At 37.0% G+C, this 15,891-nt stretch overlaps 2 protein-coding genes across 2 annotated transcripts; one reads left to right on the top strand and one right to left on the bottom strand.

Annotated features, from left to right (window-relative positions):
* The first annotated feature begins 3,547 nt into the window (after positions 1-3,547).
* Positions 3,548-6,244, top strand: LOC117621819 (methyl-CpG-binding domain-containing protein 2). The gene is made up of 5 exons (XM_034352367.1): positions 3,548-3,793; positions 3,896-4,507; positions 4,580-4,633; positions 4,728-4,912; positions 5,578-6,244. The coding sequence occupies exons 2-5, from the start codon at positions 3,921-3,923 to the stop codon at positions 5,760-5,762; spliced, it is 1,011 nt and encodes a 336-aa protein (XP_034208258.1). The 5' UTR covers positions 3,548-3,793; positions 3,896-3,920; the 3' UTR covers positions 5,763-6,244.
* A 503-nt stretch (positions 6,245-6,747) lies between these two features.
* On the bottom strand, positions 6,748-10,272 carry LOC117616807 (arginine decarboxylase-like). The gene is made up of 4 exons (XM_034346233.1): positions 10,077-10,272; positions 9,919-9,990; positions 8,152-8,709; positions 6,748-7,889 (listed from the first exon to the last, which is right to left on the bottom strand). The coding sequence occupies exons 1-4, from the start codon at positions 10,122-10,124 to the stop codon at positions 6,867-6,869; spliced, it is 1,701 nt and encodes a 566-aa protein (XP_034202124.1). The 5' UTR covers positions 10,125-10,272; the 3' UTR covers positions 6,748-6,866.
* Between the last annotated feature and the right edge of the window lie 5,619 nt (positions 10,273-15,891).

Here is a 15,891-nt window from a genome sequence, read left to right as displayed (position 1 = left end):
TGATCTTATTAGATTTTAAATTTATGTCTTACTATTCATGCATGGCTTTTTAATTCTCTGTTATTTGATATTTTTTTGTAGCAATTTGACTGCTTACTTGTAAGATTCTATGCTGTCTCCTGTTGTCTCCCGTACAATGTGTCTGCTTGCATTTGTTGGTTTGTTATTTGATTCTGGGGTACCAAATATTTAGTTTTCTGTAAGTAATTTGTCTTCAGGTTCATGAATGAACAATTTGAGACCTAGAATACGAGTGTGATTCTTCATTCTATTTTTTAAGAATTCTTATGTATATGAACTCTCAGAAAACGGTAATGTTGTCTATCAACTTAGACTTTTCCCTCTGTTTATGATCAGAAAGGTTGTTGTTGCGGTTGCAGTTCTATATATGTTGATGTTCTTGTAGCTTATTTTGGTGCTGTAAGCCTTGTAGACTTTCAAGATAATTATTTCTGGCTTGTCTCGTATTTGCTAGTAGAATTATATCTTGATAGCCAATATGAGGCATTGACGATGTTATTATTACAGTACAAAAAATTTCTTAAGTGTCCTGTTTATTACAAGTTTTGGACGAAACAATAGAATCCTCTGCTTGGCTTGATTCAGAGGGGTCCTTCCTTAGTTCTGCCATTAGGCTAAACCAGAAGCTCTAACCTTATTTGGTTCCACAAATGAAATTTTTACAAGTGAAACCAAAGGGACTTTGGTCAGATTTTATTTTATTTAAAAAAAATTTGGCTGTCCTTTTTATAACTTGCTTGTATTATAAAATGATATGGAGATTAGTTCATTTCAAACAGGAAATATGTCCGGTTTATTCTGCCTCTCAATAGATTGGAGTCTACTCTGTTATGGTGCATTTTCTGTTTTCTGTTTTGGTTGGCTATCTTTATTTCTACTGTTTAGTTTTTTACAATGCATGTGATCATAAAGCAATGCATGCTTGTAAACTTGAACTTTGCAGAAAGCAATTGCTCAAATGTTTTAATAACTTAGAAGTGTGATACAGTATATGTTTATGTTGCATCAGTTTGTTCAAATTTGATTGCTCACGTGTATGTTTGTAAACAATAACAGTGTCTGAACTATAGAAGGTGAAACCTGCGCTGCGAATAATTCTATTGCTGCTTGTAAATCCATTCAGATGAATGATATCATCTCCTGTCTGCATCTGATCACTATATATTCACCCCTATGTTGATTGAAGTTTCCGAGCTTCATCATATAACCATACCTTAATTGCTCATTTCATACTAGTTTTTGGAAATTTGTATGAGTGTACTGCTTGTTCCTCATTCCTGTACATAAACAAACATTTCACATATTTGTACATGAACTCCAGTTTTATTAGTCCCATTTTCCTAGCATATGTGACTTAGTGATGCAAGATAAAGGATTTAATGATCCCCAGGGAAGATTCTAGTCAGAGTCTAAGAGTGTTTTAGTTTGGTTTCTCTTCAGAATGCATTCTTTAACTACTCTCCGCGAAGGACTCCGTCTAGTATTTATTTACATCACTTAGCAATTGGAATGGAATTCTAATGTAATTGTTGACAGTTGTGCTGTGTTTATAAGGTGTGATTTTCTCTAGCCTACGAGACTTATGTTGTTGTAACTTTTGGTCAATAGATGGCAGCAGCACCTTTCTTGAATGTCTAGATATTCAAGAAATGTTGCCTTCTCATTTTCCTATTTAAAGTATTTGTTGGGTTAACATTGGAGTAATTAGTGTTTGGCCTTGGTAATATGGGTCAAAGTTCGTCGGGATACAAAAATTTCTTTTTGATATGTTATTTTGACATATTTTTTCCAACTTTCAAATTCATATAAGATTTGACTACTCGGTTGGAGCAATTTTAACCTTCAATTTTTGTCATTTCATGTCCATTTAGCAATTTGACATATTAATTGGAGATGCTCCTAAAATAGCTCCATCAAAAATAGTATGGGTAAGTTTGTTCTTGTTCATATCCTTGCAGTATTGGTGGGTGGGACGAATGCGTGGCAGACCCTCCTACATAGTAAGTGTGTACATAATCTTCAATATGGTGAAAGATCTCGAGCCCCTCAGCTTTGGAAAGATAATTAGAATTGCTATCTGCGCGTACATTAATTACAAAACAAAGGTGAAGCCTAGCTAGCAGCTATATAAATCAAATAATGAATTAATGATGGATGAATAACTCTCATGCAACGTGGATAACACAAATTACACAGCTTGAAAACAAAGGGTTTCTTAATTACTTGCGGAATAGGAAGAGCAGCTAAAATGGCCATTAGGATGTCTATGAGACCACGCTCACAAACTAGGACGTTGAAAACATATGGGAGATCTGCGAATATTCGCAAAATAGTAGCTATTTTCTTCAATTTTTTGTCCAAAACGACACACTTAAGATCGTCGTGGAGGATGTAGAGGAACAGAGGATCCAGTGAGATAGCCAAAATGTAGAATATCACAGATGCCCTGCTCCACAACCTTGGCAGAAAACTACCCACCACAATCACGCAAAATTTCCAGAAAAATTTAGGAAAAGAACTCCAGATTTAAGAACACCATCAAATTTACTATTACATGAAAGAAAAGAAAAATATCAGTTGTACTCATCTCTGTAATTCCATAAGATCAATTTCTTTTCCTCTTTTTTATTTTTTATTTTTTCCGCCTAGTCTGCAATATATGTGTTTGGTTGATAGCCACAGAACCCAACACCAACTATGACTGCCCACGGGTAGGGTGACTGCAACAGAGGACCACCACCGTACATCCTCGATGAGCAAGTTTGAAAACATTTATTTTATTTTATTTTTTTTAGTTTAGTTAAAACTTTTAATTTTGGGTAATTAAAAGATTATACGGGAAATTATTATGTCATATGCCGCATCAGTTGGTAACTAAAAGTTAGTAAAAGAGTTAGCACCCGTAGCATTACTGTCCAAAATTAGTCCTTTTCATCCCATTGGTTGTGCAACTTGCTCCAATATTTTTGAAAACATTTATTTTATTTTATTTTTTTTAGTTTAGTTAAAACTTTTAATTTTAAGTAATTAAAAAATTATACGGGAAATTATTATGTCATATGCCGCATCAGTTGGTAACTAAAAGTTAGTAAAAGAGTTAGCACCCGTAGCATTACTGTCCAAAATTAGTCCTTTTCATCCCATTGGTTGTGCAACTTGCTCCAATATTTTTGAAAACATTTATTTTATTTTATTTTTTTTAGTTTAGTTAAAACTTTTAATTTTGGGTAATTAAAAAATTATACGGGAAATTATTATGTCATATGCCGCATCAGTTGGTAACTAAAAGTTAGTAAAAGAGTTAGCACCCCTAGCATTACTGTCCAAAATTACTCCTTTTCATCCCATTGGTTGTGCAACTTGCTCCAATATCCGCTATTTACATCCAATCCAAATCCAAATTCTTTCTTACACATTTGCTAATTGGATTTATTAAACTTTTTCCTTTGATAATAAATGCATTTATTAAACTGAAAATTGTAGTAATTGAAGTCACCCAAACCCCAAAATAAATTAATTTATTAAAAAATAAAAAGTGAAAAAATTGCAGAGGCAGATTTTTCCTTACTTGCACAAACGGGAAACCAATCATCTCCTTCTGGACTCTCTCTCTCTCCATTTCTCTCTGACCAAGGATAAAAACCTTAAGTGGGTGCACTTCCCGACCTGACCTCCGACCGTAGGATCTACGCATTTCCTCGGAACCAACGGCTCTGTTCGATTCCTATACCTGCAACATCATCATCGTCGCAGATCTCTGATCCTCATCTCCGTAAGAATCAGAACATCCTCTGTAAAATCGTCGCATGTTTTGTTGAAACTTGAAACTGGATCTGGGTATGTAGAAATTTTTCAAATTTTTTTCTCTCTCCAGGAGGTGTTTGAGATCTGCTGTTTCCATGGATTCTCGAAATCCCACCAAAATAACATTCAAGCTGAGGAGGGAAGAAAAAAACAGCTTTACCCAAGAAGACATACATGTCCCTTCAGCTTCATCTTTATCTTCATCTTCCTCATCATCTTCATCGTCATCTGATTCAGACAATGAAATAATTCAAGCCCATTTTAATTCTCATCAGCTGGTGCTCTATGACCCTGCAACAGCCAAGGCTAATGCTAATGCTAATGCTGTCGCTACAGTGCATGAGAAAGTGAACAGGCCCAATCCTTTTCCATTTCATCGTCCATCTAGGGTTTTGCCATCTGTTGGGGCCTTCACTGTGCAGTGTGCCAGCTGCTTCAAATGGAGGCTCATCCCAACAAAGGAAAAGTATGAAGAGATTCGTGAACACATTCTGGAGCAGCCCTTTTACTGCGAAACGGCACGGGAATGGCGGGATTTTGTTTCTTGTGATGATCCAGAAGACATTACTCAAGATGGAAGTAGGCTCTGGGCAATTGATAAGCCCAACATTGCTCAGCCCCCACCCGGCTGGCAACGCTTGCTGAGGATTAGAGGTGAAGGAGGCACCAGATTTGCAGACGTGTATGTACTCTTATCATATTACCAACTTGCAACTTTTTGTGACATGCCCAGTTAACTATTTTGTTTATTCAGGTACTATGAATCACCATCAGGCAAGAAACTTCGATCATCGGTGGAGATCCAAAAGTAAGTTTATGTCTTTCTTTTTAGCTTAGCTTGGATTTCTTCACAATCGTAGCTAGCTCTTTGATTAATGGTTGTGCTGGTTATGATTTTTCAGGTATTTGCTTCAACATCCTGAGTATCTGGATGCGGGGGTTACTATGTCACAATTCTCGTTTCAAACTCCAAAGCCTTTGCAGGAAGATTATGTGAGGAAGCGTCCTGATAATTATGTGAAGAAGCGTCCTGCTCACTTGACAGCTTCTTCTGCTGCCAAGAGACTTCTTGAACCTGGTGCAGAAGGTATGAATTCTTATACAATGTATAGTTTTGTACTTCTAACTCTGTTTTCCAGTAGATTATTTCCCCAAGTCGATATGGAATGACATTGTTTCCTGATGATGCTTATACCCCATTAGTTGCTTTTGTCCTAGTCAGTAAAAATGCTTCCACCGTTGCCTGCTTGCCGAAGTCTATAGTATACCTAAAGGATAATTAGGGAATTGCATTTTTTTCTTACCTGTTTGAAACGGGCATAGAAAGGTTGGTGACTTGATGTGTTTGGAAATTTACACTCGTTAGGCGATGCTGCAAAGTGTATGTGCTTCCCATATACCGATGCATTCTTCCTGCTACATATACTGTGATTCATTTATGTATTGACCTCGACTTGTGCAATACATTACGCAGTTCAACTAGAAAACCCTTGAGTGGGATGTTCTGTACATTATGTTCCTGCACATCTGTTTGTTTCTACAGCATTTTCCTTTTAAGACAATTAGTATAATGTGATAAACAAAATTTAGGCAGGGAGATGCATAATTTGCCATCTGGAATTTTTATCATTTTTCTCCTTCTTGGGGACATAGAGACCGTTGAGATTAGACGTCCTGTTACTTCAGAGATGGTATCTTTCTCTGCTTGCAGAAAAATAAAACGCAAAACTAATAGTTGTCTTTCTGCTGCAGTAAGTCCCATAGCATGGGTTGGTCCAGATGACTCCCCAGACTTGCAACTTGGTAGGCCAGCATGCTCTCCATACTCACAGGCACCTCTGTTTGATCCTTTTGTTCGACCAACAAAGAAACGAGCAACAAGAATTCCATCAAAGATTTACAGGGCTAATGCATATAGTAGCACAGAGTCAAGGTAGAAGGGCCTGATCAATCTTGAAATCGTATTTAACTGCGGAGCTCTGTCCAGATCGTTTTTATTTGCTGACTGAATGTCTGTTTGTGTTTTCTCTCGTTTTGCCTTATAATACAAAGTTATATACACTATATCCAGAGAAGAAAAGGAAAGGTTTGAACGCATGAGAATCATTTTGGGGTCTGGGGGTTTTGTAGGCTTCATGCCTGTGATATGTAAAAAAAAACTCTCATAGAAAGAAAGTCCATTTTTGATTAGTCATGTCAGAGGCAAGGCAAACCAATTTCACATGTATATGCAATTGAGTCGGATGATTGGCAGCTTTACATCTTTACATTTGAATGTCTTGTGCCAGAGCATGAATTGAGAAATTTAACTCTTTTGGGTAGATTCACCAAATGTGGCTTCCACACTCTATGTACTAAAATATGGTGAAGAAAAAGAGCAATGGTTATTTTGGGGCTGCAAGGGCAAATAATACCTCTTAAGATTTCTTTTTCTAGTATTGAACTGACAAGTGGCATTATGACCACACACATACAAAAAGAACTGACAAGTGGCTGAGGAATTATTCAATCAGTGCTTTTTGGTGGATGTTTTATGCTGTTCAAGATTCTGTCCTATCAATAGTAAGTGGTCCATGCTAATTGCAAACTTTGACCTGGCCAACCCGGTTAGAACATGATTGTCATTTTGCAAATATATTTTGATTTTGGGAAATCTTTATATTAAATTGTTGTATAATTATCATGAAACAATATATTCTGAATGTGTTACTTAACTGAACTTGGCTGGTGCAATAAACAAGACCTAAATTGGGCCATTGGACATCCGGTAGGGTTCAGTTTTATCATATGGTGGCAGAAAAGCCCCAGGATCTGACTAATGCCATGGAAAACTTAACACTAACTTGATCATGCAACAAAATCTGAATGCCAAGGTTGGATTCTAGCATTTCTTGTTTCTTTTTTTTTTTTTAATAAATTTGGTTGTGGTTCAATAAACTTGTACATCAACATTCCATTTCATGTGTGATTGCTGCTCTTTTTGAAGCAGAACAAAATTTTAAAAAAAATATTAGCTGTACCTTCTCCCTGCCAAGCAAACACTACATATTGCAGACAACTATGGAAGAGAGTTGGGGATCAGAAGCTCCACTGATGACAGCACCCTTGCTTCTAACATCTAGCAGATAATCCAATGCTTTTTTTGTGATAGTCTCGCCGGGGACCATTACCGGAATCCCAGGCGGGTATGGACATATAAGCTCCCCACAAACTTCCCCAAGGCTGTTTTCAATACTCACTCTCCTTTTACCACTGAAAAAGGCATCTCTAGGAATCAAGCTTGTTTCTATATCTGCAAAGAGGGCAGAATTACCACCTTCGACCTTTCTTTTAGCAGCCGGAGTGGATGCAGAAGCGGCCACTAGATGCTTTATTCCCGACACTAACCTCTGGACATGCTCTCTACATGTTCCAAGGTTCATTGCAAATGTAATGGACTGGGTTTCAACAAGTTCACAAATGATTTCATGATCCTCATATAAAATTTCATCAGCTTCATAACCAGATAGGCCAAGCTGTTGAAATCCTATGGTAAGCCGCAGGGGATCAATCGCAGGGAAATTAGGGAAACTTTGAGCGTCAAGCACTGAAATACCTGAAATCTTTCTTATCATACTCTTAGTTTCAATGGCCAATTGCAATGCCTTTCCAAACATAGTTTCTGGGTTTTCACTAATTTGAGCTCTAGCCGCATCTAATGATGCCAAAAGCAGATAACTAGGACTAGTACTTTGAAGTGTTTGAAGACATCTTGAAATTTTCTCTCTATCTACAAGACTCCCTGACATGTGCAACATTGATGATTGTGTGAGAGAGCAAAGAACCTTATGAGTGGATTGTACAGCTAAATCAGCACCTTGATGCATTGCTGAATTTGGCATCTGGGGATGAAATCCTAGATGTGCCCCATGAGCCTCATCAACAATCACAGGGATTCCACGAGAATGGCACAATTGGGTTATCTCGCTCAAGTTGCTGCATATACCATGATAAGTGGGGGAAGTGACCAAAACTGCAGCTGGCTTCTGCCCTTCTTTCTCCACTTCCTTGATTGCTGTCTCTACCTGTTATAACACCCATTTCGGGTCATATACAGAAATTTCAGCAAAAAATGATGGTAATAATGTAACACGAAAGGGAAAAAGAGTTCATCACAATAATTTTGTTAGCATCTTTTAATGTTAAAAGAAACTTTTTGTATTATCCTGATTGTTTTAACCACTACATTCATATTAAGCAATAACATACCAAATATTTACAAGTGAAAAAATGTGTGTAGTCTCATTTTGAAGTAATAACCATAACCAGCATTTCTTGTAGACTTGCCTGTGATGGAGTGACGCCACCAGCAATGTCCCAGTCAAAATTATAATCAGGGATGATGTACTTGGGTACTGCACCAGACAATACCATAGCAGATATGGCTGATATATGTGAATTGCGAGGGAGAATTAAAATTTCTCCAGGGGAACATGTAGCCATAATTGCTGCCTGTATTCCACACGTGGTACCACCCACAAGAAACCACGTCTCCAATGACCCAAAGAGACTGGCTGCCTGTTGTTGAGCATCTAAAATGGGCCCTCTTGGAGAAAAGAGGTTGTCAAGCTCCGGAAGCTCAGGTAAATCATGAAGAAATGGTTTTAAACCAATAAGCTGAGTCAAAGAAGATGGTGCAGCTCGACCTCTGTTGTGCCCAGGGAAGTGAAAGGTAGCAGCATTTTGTTCAGCTGAAGCCTTCAATGCAGTAACAAGTGGAGGGGAGCTCTCCCGCTGAGATATCCGAACGTTAGAAATGACAATCTGATCCTTTGTGGCAGACCTGGTTTTCCCTATCCCACTTGTTTTATCTTGCTTCTTACTTGGCTCTAAATTCCTACTTTCCTGCAAGAAAATTAGAAGAGTAAATGGATGCAAATGTGGACATCTCAACAGCAAAAAAAAAAAAAGGAGCAAAGAAACTTCTGAAAAATAAATTGGCACATGCACTCTTTGATTTAAATAGAATAGATTCCAATGCCTCTTTTTACACTGGTAAGTTCAGACGCCACTACAGCAATTTATGAGACTCCAAGGTCGGAGAAAGTCGAACTTAAGACCTATGCTTACTGAATCCAGTGTCATCTGAGCAACCTCTGGGGCTTTCAAGTATTGAAATAACAGTGATGACATGCCTAATTATTTCCTCTTGCATTACTACCCATAAGAATCTCCTCCGCCATCTGTGGCCTTTATTGACATCCTCATTTTTATTTCCATCCATTGTGAACTAGATTAGACTTGTTTCATAAGTTCATTGAAAAAAAATGTTGACATTAAACAAATCATACTTAGGAATCAGTTTCTAGCTCCGAAAGCCTATAGCTAAAAATGTGCAGTTAACAAAAACACAAGAACCATACAAGAATCTTTCTACAGGCTTTCTTTTTTCTTTTCTTTTTTCAATAAGCAGCTCTTAATCGAAAAACCACTGAACCATAACTCTTATCATAGCTAATCAAATCATTTCATTAGCAATGATTCTTAACAAACTTGACAATGATTTCACTCTCTTCAAAGAGATCATTTCATACAAGTAACAGTCCACACCTGAATTTTTAACCACCACGAAAGTTGGGAAGTTCCAATATGTTTTGACCAATATTGACAATTCTAATTGATCCTTAAACATATAATGACAATTCTCATTATATGAAACATATTCATCAAACCCTAAAGGGCTTGAAATTAAGAACAACTAGTTACTCATCCCCTGTATAACGGCAAAACCAACCAAATGAAGAAACAAAATGGAAGCTTTATCGACATACAAGGAGGCAAAAAACACAGGACACCAATGTCACCAAAGGGTACTCCGGAGTTCAATATTTCGAACTGGGTTCTTTCTATTTCAGAAAATCAGAAAACCCTCGGAGTAAATTACTAAATCAGTATCCTGAATACAGAAAGGAGTTAAGGGTTTTGCTACTTTCGAATAGATATGAACTAGTGAAACTCAATTGTTAATTTCATAATTTCTCTACTTTGTTTCTAGGCAGTATCGAAAAATGAAAGAGAGAGACAGTTGCATTGGGTGCTGAAACATATATATACCTGGGAGAGACAAGCGCTTGGTCTAGCAAAAGTCCTGAAATTCCAGTCATTTCCAAGACCAAAATGAAAACTCTGCAAAAACAACAGAGTCAATAGGCAACAATGAACACACAGGACCCAGAGAGAGAGAGAGAGAGAGAGAGAGAGGTGAAACTTACAAGGTTGAAGGAGGATGGGGAGGCTGAGAACATGGAAACGCTGACCATGTTATGCAGAATTCAGCGGGGTCCGAGAGTGAGGATGCAATTGTAACATTGCCATTTTTTTTCCCCCAGAGAACATAATCGTACATTCATCGCGGTCTGGGTCAATTAGGTTTTGCGCCTTAAACTGTACAGTGAACTCACGTCTGTTTCGAATTAGTTAGGTTTAAGCGTCTAATTAGTAGAATAATCGAACCAAATTGATCCATTTAGTAACCAGTTTGGTTGGGTTGTTTCTCTTCGTAAGAAATTAAATTAAACATTCTCTTAAAAATATAAAAGAGAATCTTATGCTGTAAATCAACAAAATCTTATTACAATTGTTGAATGGTCTATGGATCTTAGATTTTGGTATTAAATGGTCAATATGAATGTGTGGCATGAAACTAGAGGTGGGGTGGAGCATCAACTCGGCTGAACCAATTAAAACGGTCAATTTGAACTATAATGACTATTTTGGTTTGGGTTTAATTAAGAAAAAAGTCAAATGGTTTAAAAATTGAACCGAACAGAAATAGCTTAATTTGATTCGATTTTAAGCTTTTTGCAAACTGATATAAACCGAACCGAACCGTCACTTGTGACTTGTTTTTTTTTTGTTTTTTTATTAACGTGTAGTTCAATCATTATATAATAACTAGATATTGATGTTGAATTTGAAGTTTGATGTAACTTGGAAGTTATTGATATTTGAATTATAATTTTTATTGAATTTTGACATTTTATGGCATGCTTTAGAATGATTTGATACTCTAAAAAATGAAAAAACAATGTGTAGCAAGTTTTTTTTTAAAAAAAATTGTAATTGGACTAACAAAATTGAAAAAATGCAAAACAAAAAAGAATTGGGCTTAGGCTCAAACCTGCCAAACCATATCGAACCAAATTGCCTTAAATTTGTTTGGATTGGTCCGGTTTCTTCCATAAGAATTATCACATTAAATCAAATTGTTTTATTGTAATTGAATCGGTTCCGGTTTTGAAGTGAAACAAATCCAATCCAAATCCTACCCACCCCAACCTAAAACATGATAATAAATAGTGATACCAATGGAAAATGCTAAAAGTGTAAAAGCAAAAGCAAAAATTAATATGAGATTGTTTTATTTATGCCCTTTCCACACAAACCAAACTAAACCAATTTGTTATGTGATCCAAAATTTCTAGTCGATAGAACTATGAATTCTTAGTTTATAGGAATAAAGGAACAAGAGGAATTTTAAGACAATTAGAGAAACAAAAGGAAGAAGCTAAAGAAATGCTTTGAGTTATGCTTGTTTAATTCATTCAACTACAATGGTTTATATACAAGCCTGAATGCCTAGAATAGAAAGCTAAAAATAATAAATGAATTTAAACCACAAATGTTAAAAAATGATTTAAATTCCTTAGGCAATTCAAACCATTAATTTTTAAATGGTTGAGAACCATTTCTTCTTAAACCATTCGAATCGAATGATTGATAAATTATTTAATTTAAATAATATTTATTATTTAATTATCTTGAAAAGATCCACCTGGATCATTATGGTTTACTTCACTTGGGTCCAAGATTACACTATTTTAATGTAAGAAATCAAACCAATCCGTGCCAAAACTGCTCTGATTATTTTGATTTAACCACTTTGTTGTTTAAAAGGTTTTCTTCGTGTCCATGTCATTGTTGTTATTATGAGATCGCACATATGGAGTATGGGCTTGCTTGGACTAATTTTTATTTGTCATGCTCTTCATGTATTTGAATTTCTTTCTTGTTTGGTTAATATTTGTTTTTTCTTGTAAACAAAAATATTAATTTTTTCTTTGGTGCAAAGATAATAATTTTTTTTAAATGTAATTTTCTGAGTTTTTATTATATTAAATTATTATTTCAAACCCCTCATTACCCAAACAGTGAAACTTCAAAGTTTTGGATTTCAAATATTTTGATTTGAAGTCCAAAACTCAAATACAAATCCAAGTGTTTGGAGCTTACAATCTTAAGGGGTTGTTTGGTATACAAGCTTGGCTTGGACTGGCTTAGACTAAATTTAGTACTATGTTTGTTTCATTTAATTCTAGTCTTAGATGGAATTGCTAATACCGGGCCCACCAAAAACACCTCATTAGGAGGGGACTACTAAACCCATGTAGAAAGGGAGGATTAGCTAGTCCTATGTTCATCAATGTATAAAATGCATATATTATATTGTAATACTAATAACATATATTACTATTATTATTATTATTATTACTATTATTATTACTATTATTATTATTATTACATACACATATACTATAATGTACATATATACATGTATATACTGACAGGACCCGACCCAATTTTCTCTTTGAAAACCGAGCCGACTCCTGTGCGTGTCCGACACCTGGCGAACGTCGGACACAATTGACCTTTTTACCCTTTCCTTAATTAATTTCCTTCCGACTTCTGCCAAAAATTCGGCAGAATCTCCCCTGTAAATTGACCAAATCCCAAGTCTTCCACCTGTCAAAAAGTCTCAAAAATCCTACCAACCGCCAGACTAATACAACAAATACAACTTAACTCCAGTTTTCTCAAGTCCAACGAGATATCAGAGCATATTTACAAGATTTACAAGAAAAATTACAACGAACTCCTACACTTTGGTGGTGGGTCGGAAGCTAAGCTGATGGCCCGGGTGGTTTCCTTCGTTCTTCTATGGCCTGGGGGCGAAAAACAAGTTGAAAGTGTGAGTGGACAAAAATAATGCTCGTAAAAACATTTGAGAACATAATAACCCCCGTTTGAAAAACGCTTAAGATGTTCAAATAAATATAGATAACATGATTATAACACACATACTAGACAAAGATAGATCAGTATAACTCAAATGAATTTACTAATAAAAATGAGTAAACCAAAACTGCATCAAAAACTTTAAAATCCTTTAAAACTGCCACCGAATTGTGCCCCTGATAACCGTCAATTCCCTGGCAGGTCTCGGGCGTCACACAGGCTACCCGAGCCGCAAACTGGCGAAATCAGGGGACTATGATCAGCCTGTCCCGCCGGCAGATTCTCGGTGACACCAAGTCACTCGAGTCGCTCTGGCAGGATGCAGGGGACCGTAGTCAGCCTGATCCGCAATCCTGGCAGGTCTCGGGGACACAGAGTCAGCCGAGCCGCAATCCTGGCAGGTCTCGGGACACCAAGTCTGCCGAGCCGCAAATCCTGGCACTCACGGTCCGAGCGTCCCCGAAACTCGTGAGGCAAAGTCAAGTGCACTGACTGAACTGAAATCAGACCGGATGTCCGTCGACATCGGTCCAACTCTGGGTAATCACCAACTGTAGGGCGGGTACATGGTGGTCTAAAATAACTGTTTCTGATAAAAACTGATCTACTATGAACTCTGGTAAATCTGAACTAAACCACTAATTTGGCCTCAAAATCACAAATCTGCTGCTAGTCTAATTTTATAAAATAAGGGTATTGCATCATAAAACTTATGTTGAAATCACTTATTCAAGATCAAATATAAAATATGATTATAAAATCTTTTTGAGAAAGAAAAGTCCACTCACAGCTGGCCCGAGCTAGCTGGACCTCTCGAAGGTCCCTCCTGTGGATTAGCTGGACTCCTGGTGCCTGCTTATCCAAGAATAATCAATTAAACAACTGCTGGATAAATAAAATTTAAATTAAACACCCAGCCCCGGCTCCTAGAAATACGTGTATTTCGTCTCAAGTTACTCCTATGCCCACATTAGCCCTTCCTGACACTGGGACCGATTTTGGAAGGTCCGATACTCTGTTAAGCGAGAAACCGTTAGCTCGGCCGACCCGGGGCCCGTGGGGTCCACGGTGTCCGATGGCCAATCTGAGCTTCCCGGAAGGTTTCTCATACAACAGGAACCATGTTCGGCAAATTTGGTCCGAATCGGACGGTCAGATTGGCCACAATCGCGTTATCGCTTAAAACCCTAACCCTAGCCCCAGGGTTCGCGATTCCGGAGTACTCGGGACTCCGATTCGCGATCCGTCGAATCCTACGCAATCCTGAAATCACGTAGACCGACATATCCGAAATTCAGCTCGATCCAACGATTACACGATACTGCACCCACGGATCGTGCGATATGGAAAATCCGTTCGGGGCTCAAACGGATTCCGAATCGAGATCCGCGAAATCTCACGCGCTCGTGACGACACGAGGACCTCAAAACTGGCCAGAGCCATGCCACCACCCTGGCCCACGCGCCTCCACACGCGCGGGGCAGATCGGGTGTCCAAAGCGATTCGGGTGTGCCGAAAAATCGTGGAACGGAGACTCCAAACTCCTACCCTAGGTAAAACACCCTATTTGGAGTCACTTTTGTTCTTGGACTACCCCCAAAAAGTGACCAGAAATGGCCGATCACGGCGGCCGAAGTTCGGCCGATTTTCAAATCGAAAATTGAGCAACCTAGAGGTGAAATCGATCTAAACCCAGCCAACCATCAGTTAGAGCACGAAAAATAGCTAGAAATCGATACCTCACACGACTGATTTGGTGGCCGGATGAGGGAGAAACTGAGGTTGGAAAATCGGCCAAAACTGCTGCGTTTTCCAGCAGTTTCCAGCGGCTCCAGACAGCAGCAGGGGCGGCGGACGGGCTGGGGTTGATGGCGGGAGCTGGCCGGTGCTGCTGAGTCCGGTCCGGAGGGTCGGGGTGGCTTGAGGCGGCGTTGGGGTGGCTTGGAAGGTGGCTGCCCGACTGGTTTTCTGGAACTGTCGGGAGGGAGAGAGAGAGAGAGAGGGAGAGAGAGGGAGAAGAAAACAGGTTTTTAAAAAAAAACTGATCTCCCAAATTCCCATTTTGCCCTCGTGAGTAATTTGGCCATAATTTCTTCGTTACAACTTCGATTCGGGTCTACTCCGTGTCTACGGACTAGTTTTGCCGTGCTCTACGCAACGGCGCGAGCGGAATTCCCGAATTCATTTTCGATCAAAAAGTCAAATTTTCCCTCTTAAAAAAAATGCGATGGCAAAAACGTCTTTTTGCTAAAAGATATTTCTTTACCTTTTAGATATTTTCTTTCTTTTCTAGATATTTTGTTTTGGGTTCTTACATATACACATATACATGTATATATATATAAACACATATATACATATATAATATATATATATAAATACATATAGATATATACACATATATTATTATTATAATATACTCATATACACATACATATTAATATTATAATAATAGCATACATGTATACATGTATATATGTAATATATATTATATTATATATTAATGTACATATATACACGTATATACATATATATATATAAACACATATATCCATATATAATATATAAATACATATATATATACATGTATATTGTTATTATAATATACTCATATACACATACATATTAATATTATAATAATAGCATACATGTATATATATATATACATATATGTGTATATATATTATACCCATGTATGTATTATAATATACATATACACATGTATATACACGTATACATTATATATTTATACTATATATATATTATAATATACATATATACATATATATACATGTATATTATTATTATAACATACCCATATATATTATCTATTATAATATACATATATATATATATGTATATGTATTATACCCATGTATATATTATAATATATAGATACACCTATATACACATATATTATATACATGTATATACGTATATATATATATGTATATTATAATATAATATATATATATACATATATTATATATACATATGTATTTTATAATATAT

Source organism: Prunus dulcis, chromosome 1 (assembly GCF_902201215.1).
Source record: "Prunus dulcis chromosome 1, ALMONDv2, whole genome shotgun sequence".
Taxonomy (NCBI): domain Eukaryota; kingdom Viridiplantae; phylum Streptophyta; class Magnoliopsida; order Rosales; family Rosaceae; genus Prunus; species Prunus dulcis.
The sequence above is the reverse complement of the archived record's forward strand: the minus strand, read 5'-3'. Positions and strand labels throughout refer to the sequence as shown.

Bases quoted from the DNA above. Each gene is read 5' to 3' on its own strand.
- LOC117621819 (XM_034352367.1), top strand. From the start codon at position 3,921: ATGGATTCTCGAAATCCCACCAAAATAACATTCAAGCTGAGGAGGGAA. The intron at 4,508-4,579 runs GTATGTACTCTT...TTGTTTATTCAG, and splicing joins GGCACCAGATTTGCAGACGT to GTACTATGAATCACCATCAG. The intron at 4,913-5,577 runs GTATGAATTCTT...TTTCTGCTGCAG, and splicing joins TCTTGAACCTGGTGCAGAAG to TAAGTCCCATAGCATGGGTT.
- LOC117616807 (XM_034346233.1), bottom strand. From the start codon at position 10,124: ATGGTCAGCGTTTCCATGTTCTCAGCCTCCCCATCCTCCTTCAACCTT. The intron at 9,991-10,076 runs GTAAGTTTCACC...TTGTTTTTGCAG, and splicing joins CCCCATCCTCCTTCAACCTT to AGTTTTCATTTTGGTCTTGG. The intron at 8,710-9,918 runs GTATATATATGT...ATTTTCTTGCAG, and splicing joins CAAGCGCTTGTCTCTCCCAG to GAAAGTAGGAATTTAGAGCC.